General features: G+C 44.8%; 1 protein-coding gene across 1 annotated transcript in view; it reads right to left on the bottom strand.

Moving 5' to 3' along the window:
* Positions 1-487: 487 nt before the first annotated feature.
* Positions 488-24080, bottom strand: part of P2RX6 (purinergic receptor P2X 6) — a 125901-nt gene continuing 102308 nt past the window's right edge. Inside the window, exon 12 of the mRNA XM_063964288.1 lies at positions 488-684. Within this exon, the coding sequence (XP_063820358.1) occupies positions 652-684 (33 nt within the window). The 3' untranslated portion in view covers positions 488-651. The remainder of the gene's footprint in view (positions 685-24080) is intronic.

Below are 24080 nucleotides of genomic sequence, written 5' to 3'. Positions count from 1 at the left end.
TGGGGTGTGAAGCTGGAGCTGCAGCTCCATCAGCCCCATTGTTAATCCTGCTCTGGGAACACACAGCAGCCAAAGGGCAGAGCCTCCCATTGGATGTAAACTGTGTGGGAGGACGTTTCTCGCCCAATCAGCTGTGGGCTGGTTGTGATAGACCTGCTGCTAACCCAATGAGAGCTCCTAGCCACGCCCAGCGTTATACACACAGGCACAGAGTCACAGATCTGGGCTATTATATAGGAGATTGTATATGGCAGCCAGGACAAGTTTACAATAAAACAATAATGTTAACATTAACAATCCAAACAAATTCTGAACAGTGATAAACAACAAACCTAGGGGTCTGTTTACTAACCCTTGGAGAGAGATAAAGTGCAGAGAGATAAAGTACCAGCCAATCAGCTCCTCACTGCCATGTTACAGGCTGTGTTGAAAAAATGACAGCAAAGAGCTGATTGGTTGGTACTTTTTCTCCATTCACTTTATCTTTCTCCAAGTCTTTGTAAATAGACCCATAAGACCCTATGATGAATGATCCAGGATTTCAGGATAATGTAAATTTGTTTGTGCATTTCAGTCAACTCTTAAGGCCTCAGGATAAGTGCATATTATCATAGTTCTGTCTTCATATTTGTTCATTCATGTTTATTTCGTTTATGAAGGTTGTTGGTCTTTAGGTGGTTTAGCCTGAAAAAAAAAAAAAAAATACCCACTGTTAATGCAAAGATAATATTGGCAAGTTCATGGCAAAAAAACCTAGGAGCACATTACATTATGGTAAGCTGATTCTACTCCAATGTCAGAGTGGGGCTCAACAACACCCTGTGCCACCCTGCCCCTAAGCATCTGACATCACATAAGTGGGTGGGGTGACCGGCAGGAGAAAGTGTATAGCTGCATGGGCTCTCCGGGTTGCTCTACACACCGCAAGGTGCATGTCCAAAATGTGTCTTTTGGTTTCTCCAAGCAGCACTGCAACAGCAGCGGTTTCCGTACTTAATTGAATTTGCCCCCTACAGTTCAATCATACATTGAATCTACCCCCTACAGTTCATTACTACATTAATCCTGCCCTCTATGGTTCAATCATACACTGAATCTGCCCCCTACAGTTTAATTACACATTGAATCTGCCCCCTTCAGTTCAATCACACATTGAATATAGTAGTTGAAACATTGCGCAGTCCAAATATTCATATGAAAAGTGTGCATGATATAATTACATAATAATGGGTCATGGTCATTGGATAATTTTTCTAACAAAGTAAAATCATTCAACAGAGTGTAGAGTAACTGTGGGGATCATAAAAGATGCCTTATGCTGACCACACCTGCTGTAATATTACAAATGGAATCACCCAGTTGGCCCAATGTCAGAGCACGTGTGGCCTAAAAACAACCAAACTGCCTGACGATGGGGGTAAGCCTTGTTGAAGTCGGAAAAATTAGACATACAAGCTACACACAGAGTGGCACTTCTCGGTGGTGGCGTAAGGACGCAATTGACTTATGTGGATGCACCATGCTTCTTTACCGCTCATCGTGCATAGAGTCGCATGGCATGCTTTTTGCCGCGTGGTGGGTGTGTATACGGTAAAAGGCGCAATCACTGAGAAATGCCATAAAGACGCACACAAACACATATTCATACAACACATAAATTACACATACACAAAACATGTCCAACACAAGGATTGTATTGTATTTGTATATGTATTAAAGAGTGTAAAACCAGACATACATGTATTATTGGGACGAAACAAGTTAATTATATCATGCTTAGTGTCAACATGGTCAGGAGAATGTGTGGATTAATTTGATAGCTATGGGTAATTTGTCGCACATTGCGACAATTAGTTATGATCAAATGTAGGATTATAAAGTCACATTCTATGAGACAAAGGACTTCCTGCAGCAGCATTTCCAGTGGCAAACATCTGTACCTGCATCTTAAAACTGGACATTGCTCACATATGAACTGACCAATAACACAATGAATCAGAAACTTCCCTCTCCTGGACCAATAGCAGAAGACCCAGCACCAGATTTATACCTTCTCCAATACACAGTATATAAGTACATCCTCCTTGCCCAGGGAGTTCAGTGTTGCTGATTCTAACTGGCGATGTTTGTCCTCTGAGCTAAGGGTGATGTATACTGGCTGTAACTGCTTCTTATGTAATTGTAACGCCGTATCTCTTTCATATGCTTATACGTGTTTTACTTAATGATATATATATATATTGTACTTATGTTATTTTGTAAGCATACCTTTTTAATATCAAATACATTTATATATCTGAGCATTGAACCTCAGCAAACCATGTGTGCGACTATTTGCTTTCTCTTAAGGGTCATAGTGCTGCGACATTTAGCGCATTATTATTGTATATGGTAATAAGACGCAATTTGCGTCCATAGTATATAATAACACTGGTATTTAAAATAATGGAATTTCACAGTTGGGTGCTCGTCCGGGATTACAACCTTATATGATGCACAGTACAGACGCACTGTGGTCTACCGGCAGAGGGTGGACGCATCTGATGCCAATGAACCACATCTGTTTTGTGCTATCATTGAGGCACTGATATGAATCAAGGGACAATAGATTTATTTGTTGCCTTTGGGTGCAACAAAGATGCACAATATTAGAAATTTTACAGTGTACTCTTTATTGTTGCTAATGGGGTTCAATAAGTCATATTGTGTTTATTTCAGATTGGATTGTTGATCAGTTAAGTAATTTTAAAGAAAGTCTAAAAACTGTGAGAGCGTCTGGGCCGCATAATACTAGCATAGGCCTGAAGTAACAAAACTTTGTTGGCGCCAAAAAGACGAATCGCGTGGAAGCTTTGTTAACACACAGTGGGAATTGTACATCAGGGCGACTTCCGATGCTTGTATAATTTGGGATTTACTTGCAACAAAAGAGAGAGCTAGTGTTTGTGTGTTCTGGCCGCATGGCTTACAGACTCCATTTTGGGTTCAAGCACATGGCTTGGAGGGGGGAGGAGCAGTGGCCATTTTAGGTCTAATGCAGTTACAGTAATGAATAGCACGTATCACATGCTGTTCATACTGCACAAATCTGCATTGGTCTTATCAAAACCAACATAACTTAAAGTCACTCCCTACCCACTTAGCTAACAGTTAACTTTCAACTGTTCCTGAATTAAACACCACAATAAGCCATTGTTAAACAATCTGTTACCTTTGTCACAAGTAAGCAATATATATGTACAAATCCATCACCATTTAAAAAAACTACCAACGAATTTAACTAACCCATGCCATAGTCAATTATAAATAGTGTTTCAATTAGACCTAGTGAGATTAATACTTAGATTAATATTTAGCTTGATGTAAGAAAATCCACTTAGATGAGCCAGTTTTTCATGCTGCAGGCATACAAGACTTGGAAATACTAATTTCTGTGTTTTGTTTTAGAACTGGAGATAATGAGTGTGTACATACTTGCAGGCACAGGATTATTGTGTAAGGTGAACCCCTTTGCCTGTTACAAGAGCTAGGTAATTGAAATGCTACTCTGGGACAAGAGTATGTGGACATCTGTTGAGATGCAAATTAGGCTGCTCTAGAAGCTACATCCAGTATATGTGTATAAATATATATGCTGTATGAGAGTTTCATAGAGTGTAATAAATTAATGAGTACATATAAATATATATGTTTTATTATTATTTATTATTATTATTATTATTATTATTATTATTATTATTATTATTATATAAATGTATGTATATTTATATTAGTGTATGTCCTGCAAGATAACTATCCAATTTGAATCAAAGCATTTAAATTATAGTCAATAGCAAATATGAATTGAAGTATAATACCTCTAGGGGGATGTTATCAAACACTGGTAAATGATTCCTTTTCTGTACAGAAAAATATTGTTTGTGTGAAGATTGAAAGTGAATTGTATGAGTGTGAACCCGAGAGGTACCGCAGTGATTACACTGACCCAAAGAGAGGTGCAGTGGCGTGGAGAATTGCTACCTCACGTTATATGAGGGTGTTGGAATCGTAGCCCATTTGAAACCGATTGGCCAGGTGCCAGGGGCATAGCCTAGTTAAATTGTCTCCCAAATAAAAAAATAAAAAAATCGCTGGTTAAGAGGCGATAGTGTTGGCTAAGAGACACTAGTTCCAGAACAAAGCAGACCCAAAGGGCCTGCCGAGTTCATACAGTTTCCCCAATCGCAGGTGTAAATGCTAATTTACATACAGGACTAAAAGCAACACTTTAAAAAGACATTTCATACACTTTAAATGGAGCCGCTGCGGCCGCTATACTTAATCCTCAACCTACGTACTTATTACACCATTAGCGTACAGAGCCCCGTACCGTGTACGTACTTTACAAAGTACACTCAGCGCGTACACACCCAAAGATACACCGTGAACCCTTAACAGCTATGCATGCGATAGTAATACACTTTAAACCTTAGCAGGGAAAGGAAAACACGACACCAGATTGTATTTAAAATGCCGGTGTCACGATCCGGGTATCTGGACGCCATTACTTACCCTTCAGATGCCTCCTAAGGCGGGCTCAGCGTTCCAGGACCGGATTCCGCTGTTCCTGAGTTTCCACATACAGAGTGGTCTTTTCATCAGCCGCGGCCTCCGCTGTGCCCGCGTGGTTAAATGTGCATCTATCAGCCTGGCGTCTCCTGTCTCCGGTGGCCGGCGCCGCCATTACTGTTTCCCAGACCACATGGATTACAAACCAAACTTCCCTCCAAGTGTCTGCATGGGCGCAGCCATCTTGGATTCTGTCATCTGATCATTTCCACCAATCTGCTGTCTGTGTTGTTGATTTGCATAATTGCCTAGCCAACCCCTTCCTTGCTGCAGGTATAAGTAAGCTGTACCTGAGCAAGGAAGACGTCAGTGCTTTGGTTGTCAAACCTAGTTCCTGTTTGTCTCTCTTCTATGATTGTCTTCCAGGTTCCAGCTCCTGTCTCAAGACTTCCACCATAGAGACCCGCACCAGCATTCCACCTGCGGTGTAGCCTGACTCTCCAATCCATTGTGGATTCATCTGTTTCCAGCTACAACACTACCTGCTTCCAGCCTCAGCTTCCAGCAGAGTACAGCTTCCCTTAAAGGGCCGGTGTCCTTTCTACACTTTACCACTCTCCACCGGAATTATTATTTCTCCGCTCTCAAGTTCTACATTTCAGTTCACATTTCATCGCTCCCAAAGTTCATTTATTATTTAACTGGTTCCAGCCAGTATCCACTCCGTGCTAACAACAGTCTGGTTCCAGCCAGTATCCACAGCAGCTGTTTTACCTTCAGCAACCCAGCTCTTCCTGGAACACCAGCTGGTACAATCCTGGGTTATCTCCATTGCTACAGCCGGGCCTGGTAAGGACTTTCCATCTAGAAGATCATAAGAACTATCTCACACTACCAGTGCCCTGTGGCTCCTGCCATGCTGTAGTACTCAGGAACTGTATTTATTCTTTGCTGACTTTTACGTTTTCTTTTATTGCTGCTGTGATGCGGAGTTGTCATAATAAACATCATTGACTTTTATCTAAGTTGTCGTGGTCACGCCTTCGGGCAGTTATTATTCATGTTACTTACATGTCCAGGGGTCTGATACAACCTCCCAGGTTCCGGTACATCTCAGCCCCTACAACTGAGGCTGCCTCCCGTCAGCTCAGGCCCTCAGTTGTGACAGTAAGCACTGACCTAATGAATCCAGCCGGAGACCAGGATCAAGCGGCCAGGCCGATGCAAGAACTGGCAGCCCGACTAGAACATCAGGAGGCTGCACAGGGCCACATCATCCGCTGTCTCCAGGATCTCTCTACTCGGCTGGATGGGATTCAGACAACTCTCCGTGGATCAGGCGCGTCTGGTGCGTCAACCACAGTGACTCCAGCTATAACCCCACCCACCTTACCCATTTCTGCTCCACGTCTTCATCTTCCAACGCCAGCAAAATTTGACGGATCTCCAAGATTCTGCAGGGGATTTCTCAACCAGTGTGAGATTCAATTTGAGCTACAACCTGGCAATTTTCCCAGTGACCGTACAAAAATTGCCTACATTATTTCTCTTCTCAGTGGCTCAGCCCTTGATTGGGCATCACCGTTATGGGAGAGGTCCGACACCCTGCTATCTTCTTACACTGCATTTGTGTCAACATTCAGGCGCATCTTCGACGAGCCAGGCCGGGTAACTTCAGCTTCGTCTGAGATTCTCCGTTTACGCCAGGAATCACGTACTGTAGGACAATATCTTATACAGTTCCAGATCCTGGCATCCGAACTGGCATGGAACGACGAGGCCCTGTATGCTGCATTCTGGCATGGTTTATCCGAGCGTATTAAAGATGAGTTAGCTACCAGAGACTTACCCTCCAAGTTAGATGAGCTAATCTCACTTTGTACGAAAGTTGACTTACGTTTCAGAGAGAGAGCAACTGAGCGTGGAAGATCATCTGCTCCAAAATCTTCTGCTCCTCCTCCTCGCCAACTGTCACCATCTAAAGATGAGCCCATGCAAATTGGCCGTTCCCGTTTAACTCCTGCTGAGCGCCGAAGACGTCTCTCCGAGTTTCTCTGTCTGTATTGTGCAGCTCCGTCTCACACCATTAATGCCTGTCCCAAACGTCCGGGAAACTCCAAATCCTAGCTCGCCAAGGAGAGGGCCGGCTAGGAGTAATGATCTCCTCTCCATCTCCTCAAGATTGTAACCTCCCAGTCTCGCTTCAAGTTGCTCAACGTTATCAGAACGTCATTGCCCTCCTGGATTCCGGAGCAGCTGGGAACTTTATTACTGAAGCCTATGTTAAACGGTGGTCCCTACCCACCGAGAGACTTCCTTCGTCCTTTTCCTTAACTGCTGTGGATGGCAGTAAAATTTTTGATACAGTTATTTCTCTAAGGACTCTACCAGTTCGTCTGAGAGTGGGAGTTCTTCATTCCGAACTTATTTCATTTTTAGTGATTCCAAGAGCCACACATCCTGTGGTCCTGGGCCTTCCATGGCTCCGTCTTCACAATCCTACAATTGATTGGACGACTACGCAAATCCTGGCATGGGGTTCCTCCTGTACTAAGACATGTTTGTTTAAAGTGTTGCCTGTCTGTTCTTCCTCCCCCAGGTCGTCTGATGTTCCACCTCCTCCATATCAAGATTTCACGGATGTGTTCAGTAAAGCTTCTGCTGATATCCTTCCTCCTCATAGAGAATGGGACTGCCCGATTGATCTCGTTCCAGGGAAGGTTCCACCTCGAGGCCGAACTTATCCGTTGTCTCTCCCCGAGACACATTCTATGGAGGAATACATTAAAGAGAACCTAGCAAAGGGGTTCATTCGACCTTCTTCTTCTCCAGCCGGCGCAGGCTTCTTTTTTGTAAAGAAGAAAGATGGTGGTCTGCGGCCGTGCATCGACTACAGAGGTTTGAACGACATTACCATCAAGAACCGCTATCCTTTACCCCTGATTACTGAGCTCTTTGACAGAGTTAGCGGAGCTACCATCTTTACAAAGCTGGACCTGAGAGGTGCATACAATCTCATCCGGATCCGTGAGGGTGACGAGTGGAAGACCGCATTTAACACCCGTGACGGACATTATGAGTACCTCGTCATGCCCTTCGGATTGAGCAATGCTCCAGCTGTCTTCCAGCATTTCGTCAATGAGATCTTCAGAGACATTCTATACCGTCATGTCGTGGTCTATCTAGATGATATCCTCATTTTTGCCAACGATTTAGAGGAACATCGTTTCTGGGTAAAGGAGGTTCTGTCCCGTCTCCGTGTCAATCATCTCTACTGCAAATTAGAGAAATGCGTCTTTGAAGTCAAGTCCATTCCGTTTCTAGGGTACATTGTGTCCGGTTCCGGACTAGAGATGGATCCTGAGAAACTACAAGCAATCCAGAATTGGCCGGTACCCTTAACCCTCAAAGGGGTCCAGAGGTTCTTAGGGTTCGCCAATTATTACCGAAAGTTTATACGAGACTTTTCCACCATTGTGGCGCCTATTACTGCTTTCACCAAGAAGGGTGCTAACCCGTCCAAGTGGTCTGAAGAAGCCATGCAAGCTTTTCATCTTTTAAAACAGAGGTTCATCTCTGCACCTGTCCTGAAACAGCCTGACATCGACTCTCCTTTCATCTTAGAGGTGGATGCCTCCTCCGTTGGAGTAGGAGCGGTGTTATCTCAGAGGGCTAAAGATGGTCATTTACATCCTTGCAGTTTCTTCTCACGGAAGTTCTCCCCAGCGGAGCGCAACTATGCCATTGGCGACCAGGAGTTGCTAGCCATCAAGCTCGCTCTAGAGGAGTGGAGATATCTGTTGGAGGGAGCTTCTCATTCAATCACCATCCTTACAGACCACAAGAACCTTCTATATCTAAAAGGCGCACAATGTCTCAACCCTCGTCAGGCCAGATGGGCACTTTTCTTTTCCAGGTTCGACTTTAAACTCCAGTTCTGTCCGGGCTCTCAGAATCGCAAGGCCGATGCCCTTTCCCGCTCATGGGAGCAAGAAAATGAGTCAGAGTCTTCAGACAAGCATCCTATTATAAATCCGTTGGCATTCTCCACGGTAGGGATGGACTCTACGCCCCCATCAGGGAAAAGTTTTGTGAAGCCGACACTAAGGAAGAAGCTCATGCATTGGGCCCATGCTTCCCGTTTTGCCGGACATACAGGTATCCAAAAAACCCTGGAGTTTATCTCTAGGTCCTATTGGTGGCCAACTCTGAAAAAGGACGTTTTGGAGTTTATTGCATCTTGCCCAAAGTGTGCTCAACATAAAGTATCCCGCCAGTCGCCTGCGGGGCAACTGGTTCCACTATCTGTTCCCCGTCGACCATGGACCCATTTGTCGATGGATTTTATTACAGATTTGCCCATGTGCAACAAGTTCAATACTATCTGGGTGGTAGTTGACCGGTTCACCAAGATGGCACACTTCATTCCTCTCACCGGTCTTCCGTCAGCTTCCAAGTTGGCTCAAGTATTCATACAAGAGATCTTCCGACTCCACGGTCTTCCAGAAGAAATTATCTCAGATCGAGGAGTTCAATTCACAGCCAAATTCTGGCGAAGTTTATGTCAAGTCCTCCAAGTCAAGTTAAAGTTTTCCACGGCTTACCATCCTCAGACCAATGGTCAAACTGAGAGGGTGAATCAGGACTTGGAGGCCTTCCTCCGCATCTATGTGTCCTCCTCTCAAGATGACTGGGTTCAATTACTTCCCTGGGCCGAGTTCTGTCATAACAACCAGTATCATTCTTCATCTTCCTCAACACCATTCTTCACCAACTTTGGATTCCACCCTAAAGTCCCTGAGTTCCAACCGCTTCCAGCAACTTCTGTTCCCGCAGTGGATATCACCTTGCATCAGTTTGCCAATATCTGGAAGAGCGTACGATCAGCTCTGCTCAAGGCATCGTTCAGGTACAAGAAGTTTGCGGATAAGAAGCGTCGAGCAGTTCCTGCTCTCAAGGTCGGTGATCGGGTATGGTTATCCACGAAGAATTTGAGGTTAAGAGTTCCCAGTATGAAGTTTGCACCTCGCTACATCGGTCCTTTTAAAATTGATCAAGTCATCAATCCTGTTGCTTACAGACTCCAGTTACCTCCCTTCTTAAAAATACCCAGGACATTCCATGTTTCCCTGTTGAAACCGCTAATCTTGAATCGGTTTCATTCCTCACTTCCACCAACTCCGAAAGTCCAAACTCAACGAGGCGTTGAGTATGAAGTGGCCAAGATCCTGGACTCACGTCACCGTTACGGTCAACTTCAGTATCTCATTGACTGGAAGGGCTATGGTCCTGAAGAACGCTCTTGGACCAATGCCTCTGACGTCCATGCTCCTGCCTTGGTCCGAAATTTCCACGCAAAGTTTCCTTTAAAGCCTAAGAAGTGTCCTGGGGCCACTCCTAAAGGGGGGGGTGCTGTCACGATCCGGGTATCTGGACGCCATTACTTACCCTTCAGATGCCTCCTAAGGCGGGCTCAGCGTTCCAGGACCGGATTCCGCTGTTCCTGAGTTTCCACATACAGAGTGGTCTTTTCATCAGCCGCGGCCTCCGCTGTGCCCGCGTGGTTAAATGTGCATCTATCAGCCTGGCGTCTCCTGTCTCCGGTGGCCGGCGCCGCCATTACTGTTTCCCAGACCACATGGATTACAAACCAAACTTCCCTCCAAGTGTCTGCATGGGCGCAGCCATCTTGGATTCTGTCATCTGATCATTTCCACCAATCTGCTGTCTGTGTTGTTGATTTGCATAATTGCCTAGCCAACCCCTTCCTTGCTGCAGGTATAAGTAAGCTGTACCTGAGCAAGGAAGACGTCAGTGCTTTGGTTGTCAAACCTAGTTCCTGTTTGTCTCTCTTCTATGATTGTCTTCCAGGTTCCAGCTCCTGTCTCAAGACTTCCACCATAGAGACCCGCACCAGCATTCCACCTGCGGTGTAGCCTGACTCTCCAATCCATTGTGGATTCATCTGTTTCCAGCTACAACACTACCTGCTTCCAGCCTCAGCTTCCAGCAGAGTACAGCTTCCCTTAAAGGGCCGGTGTCCTTTCTACACTTTACCACTCTCCACCGGAATTATTATTTCTCCGCTCTCAAGTTCTACATTTCAGTTCACATTTCATCGCTCCCAAAGTTCATTTATTATTTAACTGGTTCCAGACAGTATCCACTCCGTGCTAACAACAGTCTGGTTCCAGCCAGTATCCACAGCAGCTGTTTTACCTTCAGCAACCCAGCTCTTCCTGGAACACCAGCTGGTACAATCCTGGGTTATCTCCATTGCTACAGCCGGGCCTGGTAAGGACTTTCCATCTAGAAGATCATAAGAACTATCTCACACTACCAGTGCCCTGTGGCTCCTGCCATGCTGTAGTACTCAGGAACTGTATTTATTCTTTGCTGACTTTTACGTTTTCTTTTATTGCTGCTGTGATGCGGAGTTGTCATAATAAACATAATTGACTTTTATCTAAGTTGTCGTGGTCACGCCTTCGGGCAGTTATTATTCATGTTACTTACATGTCCAGGGGTCTGATACAACCTCCCAGGTTCCGGTACATCTCAGCCCCTACAACTGAGGCTGCCTCCCGTCAGCTCAGGCCCTCAGTTGTGACAGCCGGGTTACGACACCACAACATATTATTACTGAAAGGGGGTTACAATAACAAAGCAATACAATACAATAGAATAATGGCTACAGTCAATGGTACATACGTGTTTGGTTTTCGCCGCGCTACCCAGTCTGGTCCTCGGCCATCTAGATAGATAACTTTTAGAGTCTTGTGTGACCAGGCCTGCAGCTGGCTCCTTTTATACAATCTTCCAAAACTTAACACAATGGATACTGTAATCTCTTTGTCCATTGGACACAGGGATGGTCATTTACAGTACAGGAGAGGTCATAGGTTGGTTTGAATAGGTGGACAATGTCTGTTCCAGATGCACTTGTGGGTGGTCTCCTCTGGGTTCCCGCCGCATACCTAATGTACAGTAAATACAGTTTATATAGTTTATATCTATATTCTGCTCCTGCACATAACTATTCGCAGGAACGTGCGATCTTCTGCAAACCAACACCGGAATATTACCCTTAAAATACCCTACAGCTGGATACCAAACACCACCTTATAACCTTGTTCTGTCCCCTCCTATACTGTAAAGGTGAATCCCTTTGTTCTGATACCATTTAAACTGTTGTAACTTGCTGGTGTGGTGCAGGGAGACTATGGCCCTCATTCCGAGTTGTTCGCTCGGTATTTTTCATCGCATCGCAGTGAAAATCCGCTTAGTACGCATGCGCAATGTTCGCACTGCGACTGCGCCAAGTAACTTTACTATGAAGAAAGTATTTTTACTCACGGCTTTTTCTTCGCTCCGGCGATCGTAATGTGATTGACAGGAAATGGGTGTTACTGGGCGGATACACGGCGTTTCAGGGGCGTGTGGCTGAAAACGCTACCGTTTCCGGAAAAAACGCAGGAGTGGCCGGGGAAACGGTGGGAGTGCCTGGGCGAACGCTGGGTGTGTTTGTGACGTCAACCAGGAACGACAAGCACTGAAATGATCGCACAGGCAGAGTAAGTCTGGAGCTACTCTGAAACTGCTAACTCGTTTGTAATCGCAATATTGCGCGTACGTCGGTCGCAATTTTAAGAAGCTAAGATTCACTCCCAGTAGGCGGCGGCTTAGCGTGTGTAACTCTGCTACATTCGCCTTGCGAGCGAACAACTCGGAATGAGGGCCAATGTGTACATTGTGCACTATTTGGATTAAATATGTAATGTGTTTTGATAGCTTTTCCATGCATCCACAAACTGTACCGTAAATACTCATACCACGCGCTAATGCGCAGGACCACGGGAGCGACCATACGCAAATTGCGAATATGCGCACACACGGCAGAACAAGTACACGCACGGAGGACATCTGTGTGTAGTTTGTACGTGATGTGTGTACTGCAATATTTTTCGACTTTGACAGTCCACCCTTTGGCAGTCACCAATAACTGCCACTACCTAATCAATAAACAGAAAAATATCTATACAATATCTACAGAAGCTTGGATGTTCGGAGGAGAGTTGTAGGTGGGAAATGTATGACCTAGTGGGATAGTAAAAGCATGTATGTATGAATCCATGTCTGAGGGGCATGTATCATCGTACCGTATATGTTCTACATAAGCTTCGAGGTATTGCGAAGTATACATTAAATCCTTCTCATCCCGTATTAAGGGTCTGTAAATGGGCCAACAAACACTACCGAGCTCTTTTCGGCTTCTTGTTCCAACAAATGGGGTGCACATTTAGTTGATGATACATGGAGGGGGAACATATGTGAGTGCTAGTATATGTGGATATCACCTGTCTACTATGTGTGCCATTAGCTGGAGGTTGCAGAGATGAAGATAAGACACATATATAAAATACATTCACATAAACATTTTGGGTAGGGCTGACGTCTTTTCCGGATGGATGTATCTGGGCAGAGGGGGAGACAAAGAAAAACGAGTGAAAGAAATAGGCCATGAAATTAATTTGCAATCCTTATCATAACACTGTCTCTATGGATGGGTCGTAGATTAAATCTGCTGCTATAGCAGCGCCCTCACTCCTTAGACTCATCAAATTTGTGCCGTGCTTGTGCCGCATTAGAATTTGAACACACCTAAATATCGAACCAATAATTATGACGACTCCCAGGATACAAAGGAGAAACTTCCCCACACTCATAATGACATTTTGAGCCCACTCTCCTAAACCTGAGAACCATTTGCGTGGCTTCAACCATGAGACCCAGCCGGTCAGTTCAGTACTCACAGTCGCTAAGGTAAGGTTGTGCTTCCTCCTGAACTCCCACTTCAACTGCAAGATATCATCCATCTTTTGATCGATGATCTCCATTGGGTCATCAGTGCTGTTTGTAATATATGTACAGCACTTCACACCATATTGAGTTGCCAGAGTAACACAGTACCCACCTGTCACGGCTGTGACATAATTAAGGACCATCCTGTGCTGAATCAGTTCCTTCTTGTAAGCTTGTAACTCCCTTCCCGTATACCTGAAGGTGTCGTCATACATCTCAGTGATATTATCTATCAAGTTCGCTTGCGCATGGATATACCTATAATTTATAGTTCCTCTGGCAGTACGGGTAATGTCTAATGTGAGAAGGAACTGAATCCTGGTGGATTCGTGGATCAAATCAGAGGCTGCGTGCTCTGCCCTATCTATGAGGTGTCTCTTGATGATGTGTTCATAGTGAGTATGAGTATAAGGAGCCTGAGCACTGCGGTGAACGTCTTTCATTTTATCATGGGTTATGGTCATGACCTCTGGTAGTACTCTCCCAATATAACACAATCCCTCTGAGCTCGGGGCAAGCCACTTGTATGCTTTCCTCCCACATATGAAATAGGCATCATCTGGGAGAACATAAGGGACAAAATATAACATCACCATATTACAAATTTTCCAAGTAAAGAAACCAATCCCTAGTTCTCCCATCTGCTCAGTACAAGTATCGGGCTGGATGATATGAGCACAATACCCTAACGATACTTTTCCAAGCCACATGGTTTTGCTTCCACGGGTATACCTATACCGAAAATACCTCCCACTGTTGGCTATTTGGCGTACAAGTTCAGAGTCTATGGGTATCCTATCAGCGCCGTGTGAAAAGGTAATTGTCTGATTATTCCACGTCACTTCCCAATTTCCCGGTTTTCGGTAATTGGAAATATTAAAACATAATAAGGACCTGGCTACATGATACTGGTGGAGCTTCAAGCTAGGGGGCCTAGAGATATTGAATTTCTTGTCCACCGGTTTCCCACCCCGCAATTCGAGTACCTCATCTATTGCTAAAGGGTATGGTACTAATCCTGACTTACTCTGACCTTGAGGTACTTGTGGGCACACCCAGCATTCTGTCTGGTTTAAGACCTTACCCACTAGTGAGTGGTAATCACTCAACGGATGGCGGTCCATGTCGATATTAAGGTTGGACTGACATCTCTGGATGCACCCATCCTCTACTATATTCTCACAATTCCTACAAATACAATATTCATCAGACAATAACCCTTCACAGTGCCTCCGAGCTCCCTGACTACCAGAGCGCTTACTGATGCCAGCCTTTACTCGAGTGATGTGCTGCTCCTGAGATCCTACAAATTCATACTCGCCATCAGAACCCATTCCAGATCCCTGCTCGACCATTAAGACCTGAGGGGGCATCGAAGTTGGGCAGACGTAATCCGCCCTTCAAACGCGGCTGCCATGGGCTCAAGCAACCATAGTCTCGCAAGAGTGTACTGACAGCACGGGCGAGACAACGGAGATAGGGCGCCAGGGGCTATTCCCTTTCCATTCCCCTTTCCCAGCGTTACGTCCTGGTGCTCTGGACTCACTTCATAACATCTCCCTTGTTCTGAGCACCAGGAACCTAACATTTTCTCAGCTGCTGGCTCATCCCAACCAAATATTTCACAGTCACTTCATTATTACATTTCAAATCATCCTGGGGGTCTATCATTACATGAGGTTGTCGACCAAAAAGAATTTCAAAGGGTGATAAGTTAAGGGGAGACCTGGGAGTGGTTCTGATGCTGTACAACACTAGTGGCAAAGCTTCTGGCCACAGCAATCCAGTTTCAGCCATTAATTTGCTCAGCTTGTTCTTAATAGTGCTGTTCACTCTCTCTACCTTTGCACTCGCCTGTGGACGGTACGGAGTATGCAGCTTGCTATTAATTCCCATCAGTTTGCACATGACCTGAAAGACTTCACCTGTAAAATGGGTACCCCTGTCACTTTCAATTATTCTAGGGATACCATATCTACACACAAATTTCTGCACAATTTTCTTTGCAGTGAACTTAGCAGTATTTGTGGCAGCAGAGAACGCTTCTACCCAGTTGGAAAATACATCAATACAAACTAACACATATTTCAAATTCCTACAGGGTGGTAACTGTATGAAATCGATTTGTATTACCTGAAAAGGTCCGTCTGTAGGAGGGATATGGGATGGCTCTGTTGGTATTGTCTTTCCAATATTCTTCCTCAAGCAAGTAAAACATGTCATTGCTCTCTTACCTGCATGAGAAGAGAATCCTGGCGCACACCAGTAGGCTCTTACCAACTTGCACATACCCTCCTTGCACAGATGAGTCAGACTGTGTGCTGCCTCGGCTAGGCTTGGAAGATATGCTCTGGGGGCCACCGGCTTACCGTGTCCACCTGTCCACAGTCCTGAGAACTCCTGGCCATACCCCTTTGCCCTCCAGACTGCCTTTTCCTGTAGGGAACACCAATTTTGCATTTCGATTAATTGTTGTGTGTTGATCGTGTTAAATGTCATCAGTGATGTGATGTTCGTTTGTATGGGGGTGCTTGCTGCTGATTTAGCAGCTTCATCTGACCAGCTGTTACCAAGTGAAATTGGGTCTTGGTTGTAAGTGTGTGCTTTGCACTTGATAACAGCCACTTTGTCTGGTTCCTGTATTGCTGTCAAAAGCCTTTTGATGTGGGACGCATGCGCTACAGGTGTGCCAGCTGCCGTCATGAAATTTCTGAGGCGCCATAGGGCCCCAAAATCATGCACTACTCCAAAGGCGTACCTAGAATCTGTGTATATATTAGCTGACTTACCCTTGGCCAATTCACACGCTCTGGTTAGGGCGACCAACTCAGCAACTTGTGCTGAGTGCGGTGGGCCCAGGGGTTCAGCTTCTATGATACCTTCGTCATCTACAACTGCATATCCAGTGCACAAGTCTCCCGATTCTGTCTGTATGTGGTAACTACCGTCAGTGTAGAAGGTAAAGTCTACTCCTTCCAGTGGGTTGTCACTGATGTCAGGTCTCGCTGTGAACGTCTGATTCAGGTATTCCATACAATCATGCATATCAGTGTCTGCACTAAATCCTCCTTCACCAACATTCTCATCCTCCACCCTTTGTGCCTGTCCAGGCACACTTGGCAAGTAAGTTGCAGGATTTAGTGAGCTGCATCTCTTAATGGTGATGTTTACCGGGGCCAGCAGTGATAATTCCCACTTTGTAAACCGAGCAGATGAGACATGTCGGGTTTGGGCTGAGTTTAGTAAGGCTGATACTACATGAGGTGTATGAATGGTCAGGTCATGTCCTAACACTACGTCCTCGCTTTTACTTACCAGCAAAGCTATCGCTGCAACACTTCGCAAGCAAGTGGGGAGAGACCGCGCTACAGTGTCCAACTGTGCACTGTAGTAAGCTGCCGGTCTGCTGGCATCACCATGTCTCTGAGTTAAAACCCCTGCCGCGTACCCCGCACTTTTATGTACCATACAATTCAAAGGTCTTCTCATAATCTGGCATATCTAATGCAGGTGCCTGTGATAGGCACTGTTTGAGTCTCTCAAACGCTAGTTCGGACTCATCTGTGTGCGAGATCCATTCCGGTTTGTTCGAATAGACCATTTCTTGCAAAGGTAAAGCCAGTATAGAGAATCCTGGAATCCAGTTTCGACAGTACCCACACATTACAAGGAAAGTGTGGATCTGTTGCTGAGTTTGTGGCAGAGTCATGTCGCGAATCACCTGTATTCTATCAGCAGTGAGGTGTCTAAGTCCTTGAGTCAAGCAATGTCCCAAATATTTGACCCTGGTCCGGCACAACTGCAACTTATCCTTTGAAACCTTGTGTCCCGTTTGGAAAGATGAAACAGAAGCTGTTTCGTGTCTTTCAAGGACGATTCGAGTGAGTCAGAACACAACAATAAGTCATCAACATACTGTATTAGTACTGATCCACTCTCAGGTTGAAAGGATTGTAAACAGTCATGCAAAGCCTGGGAGAAAATACTTGGGCTGTCAATGAAACCTTGGGGGATAAGAGTCCAGGTGTACTGTACTCTCCTGTATGTAAAGGCAAAAAGGTACTGGCTTTCAAGGTGAAGAGGTACAGAAAAGAAAGCAGAATAGAGGTCAATGACAGTGAAGAATATTGCCGTAGAGGGAATTTGCATGAGGATGACAGCTGGATTGGGCACTACGGGGAATTGACTCTCAACTATCTTGTTTATCCCCCTTAGATCCTGCACTAGCCTGTAACCCCTCCCCCCTCTTTTTCACAGGGAAGATGGGACTATTGGCGGTGCTGGACGTCCTGACTAGGATGCCCTGCTGTAGCAGCCGCTCTATGACGGGGTACACTCCTAATTCTACCTCTGGCTTCAGAGGATACTGAGGGATTTTTGGAGCTATCCTACCATCTTTTACTTGTACTACTACTGGAGCTACATTCGCCATCAATCCAGTGTCTTGTCTATCTTTGGTCCAAAGGGAACCCGGTATTTGTGAGATCATTACCTCTACCTTTGATGGACACTTGTCTATAACAGTAGAACGCAACATTAGCCTTTGAGGGGTGCCTAATATATCTTGCACTTCTTGAGCGTGGTTCTCAGGTATATCCAAGAAGACACCCTCAGGAGTACAATATATGACACACCGCATTTTACACAATAAGTCTCTGCCGAGTAGATTAGTCAGAGCCGATGCAGCCAACAGAAAAGAATGTTTGGTTTGCAAGGGCCCTATCGTAATCTCTGCAGGTCCACTCAAAGGGTATTGTTGCACCGTTCCTGTTACTCCCATTGCCGAAATCATTTTTCCCGTGGTCTTTATACCTGATGTGGAATTCAACACTGACCTGGCCACCCCTGTATCTACAAGAAATGGTAATGGTACACCAGCTACATCATCCGTGACCTCAGGTTCGCTACCAAGGCTAGCAATCAATTTCACTGGCTGCAGACTACAGGTGTTGCCCAACCCCTATTGTATATTGGGACCCTCCCGCAGCGCATTGGCAGCTACAATATGTGAGGGGGTAACTGAGAATTTTCGGAGGTCTGCCAATCTCTCCTTGGTGGGTACCTCCTTGTTTCCCCTGCATGTGGCTCGTAATTTCTCCTATGTGGTCCCTGATCCCAATTATGTGAATTGTAGTGTGGTTTGTATTCTGGTCTAGGGGGTCGGTATACGTTATGTGTACCTTTTTATTCCTACAATCCTGGGCAAAATGTCCTTCCTTTTTACAAATGTAGCATGATCTAGGTCTTTTCCCAACAGCAGGGGTCTGGGTTTTCGGCTGATGGGGTTTTACTGTAAGAGCCTGTATACTTACCGTCATCAGCTTATCCCCCTGTAACTCCCTGTGCTTACTGATGTTCCTATCGTGCTCGGCAGCGGACTCTCTCAATGCAGCCACCGAGATTCCTCTCCAGTTAGGTAGAGAGGTTTGTACCCTTGTTCTTAATGCCTCCTTTAACCAGTCCATTAATACAGTAACAGCTACCTCCCTGTGATGTACATTATCTTTAATGCCCTCGATCCCAGTGTATCTAGACATTTCCTGCAGTGCCCGATGGAAATATTCGTATGCCGTTTCACCTTCCTTTTGTCTTATAGAGAAGATTTTATTCCACTTGACAACAGTAGGGAATTACACTCCTAGTTGCAGATTGATTTGCTTTACGTTCTCCTGATTGTATTCATCAGTGAGAGGTACTTCTGCATCTAACTTACTGTCTGCTATGAATTTCGTGGTATCAATATTTGAGGGTAAACACACTCGTAGCACTGTTCGCCAATCTTTACTAGTAGGCTCATGGGCGTTACCTAACTCTTTAATGAATCTCTGGCATCCGACTCGATCTTTTCTGGGATCGGGAAATTCAGACATAATTGACCTTAACTCTGCTCGGGACCAGGGACAATGCATGGCAATGTTCCTGATGGGAGTTACTCCCTGATTGTCAGTTTTCCCGTTGGGAACGGCAATTACCCTGACAGGATTTAATTCAATTACATCCTTCTGGTTTGATTCTATAATGTGGGGAGCTATTGTTTCTGCATAGTGTATGGTACCGTACTTACCTGTGGACACAACCTCACTTATCCCTCTGCTAGGGGGCCTTGCTAGAACTCTTGATGGTTGGGCCGTGCCCACCTGAGTATCCTGTATGGCGGCTGCTAGAGAGAGTGCCGATACCGTGCTGGGATCATCTTCCTGCTCACAATCCTGAGGAAAATTTAAAATGGGATACAGCTGGCAAGGGTTAGCGTTAGTACATTTATCAATCACATTCTTATCCTGTACTAATGCACCATTGCTTGTAGCCACTTTCTCCCCAACAATATATGGTGGTGGTGGTGGTGCGGTCGCCATTGTTTTCCCGCTAGGTTTGGAACCTGCTGCGCGAGCTAATTCCCTTTGCATCTCCCGCTCTTGCTGCCATAAATTTAAACAATCTGTATGTCTAATCCTTTATTTTCAGGATTTTATCAGACATATCCTTATCCTTAAGTTCTGCAATACCTCCGGTTCAAAGCTGCCCACCTTAGGGAATGGTACCCTATCTTTGTCAGTCATACATACCCATTCATTGCATAAAACTTCTGTGAGTGAACCATATTTTTCACACATGATAAACCTTGCTGACCATTTCGGCCGCAATTCTGACCTTCTCGGTCCTAACTCTTCTGCCTGAACCCTGCACAAACGTCTCTCACTTGAGCAACTGGCTCCCATATTTGTGGGTCTTTTTAATAACTAAAAAAAATTCCCACAAACACCAAAATACTCAATGTAAGTAGACGGTGGAAGTATCTACGAGCGCCTTCCACTCGCTCTCGCCCACGTTGGCCGGTACTACCATACACTGTCGATAGCGAAGGCGATGTACCCAACTTAGGGCTCCTATCAGACCTTACAGCACCGTAATTTCTTTCGGTGGAAGTTCTGTTGGAATATTTTCCTGAGAGAGGCAGCAAAAAATTCCTTTTCGGTATCTTTCAACTGGAATTGTTTGTAGGGTGAAAAACAGAGAAATTAGATAACTATCCTTCACCCTTTCCAGTGAAGCCCACCAGGGAGATTTCCCGACGTTATCAAAGAAAAACCCCTTTGTCTATACAATCACGTCTGCGTATGCTTTTCCACAGCACATATGACACAATGGTATCATGTTGTGCTGTGTAGAACACAAGGACATGCGATACAATAGCACAGCCTATAGATACTATAGGCTGTAGACCACTTAGCCCAGACCACTCCAGACCACTTAGTTGTATGGGATCACTTAGACCACTTAGACCACTTAGTTCTAATCACGCAAGGTAGCGAACCCTACGCCACCGGGCCTCTACTAACCCAGTGTTACTACTCCAGCCACTTAGACCACTTAGTTCCTGGGTTCAGCTCCACTCATTCCGCTTTCACTCACTCAAATACGCTTTGTTTTTCTGTACAAAATGTTTTCACTCGTTCAGATTGGCAGCTTTACCTCCAGAGGCAATACAGTTTAAACAAAAGTTTTATACTAATCTGCTTTAGAAACCGGGTAGTTTTGTGCTATTGTAGCATAGCTACTGTTCCACCTTTTAACTAAACGACACTATTGTGTGATTTGTACTTAGCGCCCGCACTCTTACGCACTTTGCATAAACACGCGACCGTGCGTGTCTTTTAAGCTGCGTGCGCAGTCCTGTACTTTGTCCAAGACACGTGTACAAAACCGTACAATTCAACAAACCACACAGTCTCTATAAATGTGAGCAATACTAACTATAATCGCTCACTTAACACAACACCCAGTTTTTTCTGTATAAACCTTTACAACCAGGCCAGAACTGCGTTTGTGTCTTTATATTTACTTCCTTAAACACTGTTATTTCAGTTTTAACTATATAGCAACAAATGTATCCGGTTTCACACAGATCTAAATGAAACTAGCAATCTGAGTCTTGTGGCAACAATGTGAGAGGGTATGAAAAGTATGGGTGCCTTTTGTGTACGCTTTTTGGCTCCAAAAAAAATTCACAGATTTTTAAATAGCTTTTTTTCCTGTGTTTTACGGGTTCTACAAGCACCTCTGCAAACCATGCAGAGCAGACGCCATCTAATCAGCACACAAGTAGGGTTTACACTTTACAGTGTATCCATCGACCAAGAAAAGGTTACGTAGGATACCTTCTTTCCGCCCTTTGCTGATAGATTAAGTTTGCTATGACCTGTTAGGCTGTGAGTATGTGGAAACCGGACGATGCTCCCAATTGTAAATGCTGATTTACATTCAGGACTAAAAGCAACACTTTAAAAAGACATTTCATACACTTTAAATGAAGCCACTGCAGCCGCTATACTTAATCCTCAACCTACGTACTTATTATACCATTAGCGTACAGAGCCCCGTACCGTGTACGTACTTTGCGTACAAACACCGCGCTGGCTGTACAAAGTACACTCAGCGCGTACACACCCAAAGATACACCGTGAACCCTTAACAGCTAAGCATTCGATAGTAATATACTTTAAACCTTAGCAGGGAAAGGAAAACACGACACCAGATTGTATTTAAAATGCCGGGTTCTGACACCACAACATATTATTACTGAAAGGGGGTTACAATAACAAAGCAATACAATACAATAGAATAATGGCTACAGTCAATGGTACATACGTGTTTGGTTTTCGCCGCGCTACCCAGTCTGGTCCTCGGTCATCTAGATAGATAACTTTTAGAGTCTTGTGTGACCAGGCCTGCAGCTGGCTCCTTTTATACAATCTTCCAAAACTTAACACAATGGATACTGTAATCTCTTTGTCCATTGGACACAGGGATGGTCATTTACAGTACAGGAGAGGTCATAGGTTGGTTTGAGTAGGTGGACGATGTCTGTTCCAGATGCACTTGTGGGTGGTCTCCTCTGGGTACCTGCCGCATACCTAATGTACAGTAAATACAGTTTATATCTATATTCTGCTCCTGCACATAACTATTTGCAGAAACGTGCGATCTTCTGCAAACCAACACCGGAATATTACCCTTAAAATACCATACAGCTGGATACCAAACACCACCTTATAACCTTGTTCTGTCCCCTCCTATCTTGTAAAGGTGAATCCCTTTGTTCTGATACCATTTAAACTGTTGTAACTTGCTGGTGTGGTGCAGGGAGACTATGTGTACATTGTGCACTATTTGGATTAAATATGTAATGTGTTTTGATAGCTTTTCCATGCGTCCACAAACTCTACCGTAAATACTCATACCACGCGCTAATGCGCAGGACCGCGGGAGCGACCATATGCAAATTGCGAATATGCGCACGCATGGCAGAACAAGTACACGCACGAAGGCCATCTGTGTGTAGTTTGTACGTGATGTGTGTACTGCAATATTTTTCGACTTTGACACAGGGTACAAGGAGAACAAGTGTCCTTGTGCTGTATGATTGGTCCGCACGGCCGTAGGTGAGATACGGACGTGACTGAGAATACAATTCCCTTGTAGCATGCGCTGCTCGCTTAGGTGTTGGATTAGCTGTGCCTACTGAGGAAGGAGTCTTTGGGGGTCCTCGGAAAGACGCCCACCGGCCCTGCTGACAGGGAACATCTTATCTCATCCCAATAGGAAATAGAGGTTCACGCAGGGAGACCGTGCTACGTAGGGATCAGGAGTAAGACAGACCCAAAGCATCTGCCGGGTTCAAGGTGGTAGGGAAGTAGCCTTGTGAAATCATCTCTGTGAAATATGGGTGACCCAACCATGGTTCAGGTTGATGAAGGGCCTAGAGGGTCTGAAGGTAATGCGGAAGGGTAAGTATGCATTGGCTTATGGTAATGATCGAGTACGTATGAATGAGAATGGTGAAATATAATTTCCAGTGGATTGGTGGTTTTGATCCTGAGGTATTGCAGGTAGTATGAAAACAAATATGTTTTACCAAAGTCATATAAGACAAGAACGAAAACATAATAACTGTTTGAACTCGTAGCAACAATAAGGAGAAGTAAAAAGGGAAAGCAGGTACACCACCACCACCGCCATATGTGGATGGGGAAGCAGTTACAGCCAGTATACAAACTATAGAAAATGAAAAAAAAAAAATACATATAAAAGAAATGTAACCTCTACTATGTACTAACGCATGTCAAAAGTTTTATTCAGGAGGAGATGGTGACTCGACTCTGGTTTCGGCCATTACTCATGCACTCTGAGGAGTTATATCCAACAGGTAAAAGAGGAGCTATAGCCTGCAGGGGAAGTGGCTGAGACCACTGGAACTGGTAAGTATGGTGCCATTCAAGTACATATATAGTAAGACCCAAAATAAAAATAAAAAATCAGGAAAGTAATTACATAAATGGAGAATATCCTGTCCGCACATTAGTAGTTCCCAGTAGGAAAGCGGACAGAGAAGGGGTAACCCCCAGGGTGCTTCTTTGTAACTATCACTTAAGAAGTATTTATTTCTAGGAAATAGGTCATCGAGATGAGGGCAGCTAGGATTGCCCTTGTCTACAAAAGCTCGGTAATGTTTGTTGGAACATTTACAGACCCGTAATACGGGATGAGAAGGATTAAATGAATACTTTGCATGACCTAGAAGCTTTTTGTAGAACTAGAAAATTCTCTGTTAGGATTGAAGATCACAGGGGAAAAAAACTAATTTGGCAAATGGGAGTAACGGGAGAAGT

Source organism: Pseudophryne corroboree, chromosome 1 (genome assembly GCF_028390025.1).
Source record: "Pseudophryne corroboree isolate aPseCor3 chromosome 1, aPseCor3.hap2, whole genome shotgun sequence".
NCBI lineage: Eukaryota > Metazoa > Chordata > Amphibia > Anura > Myobatrachidae > Pseudophryne > Pseudophryne corroboree.
Note: the sequence above shows the minus strand (reverse complement) of the source record. Positions and strands in the feature narration are given on the sequence as shown.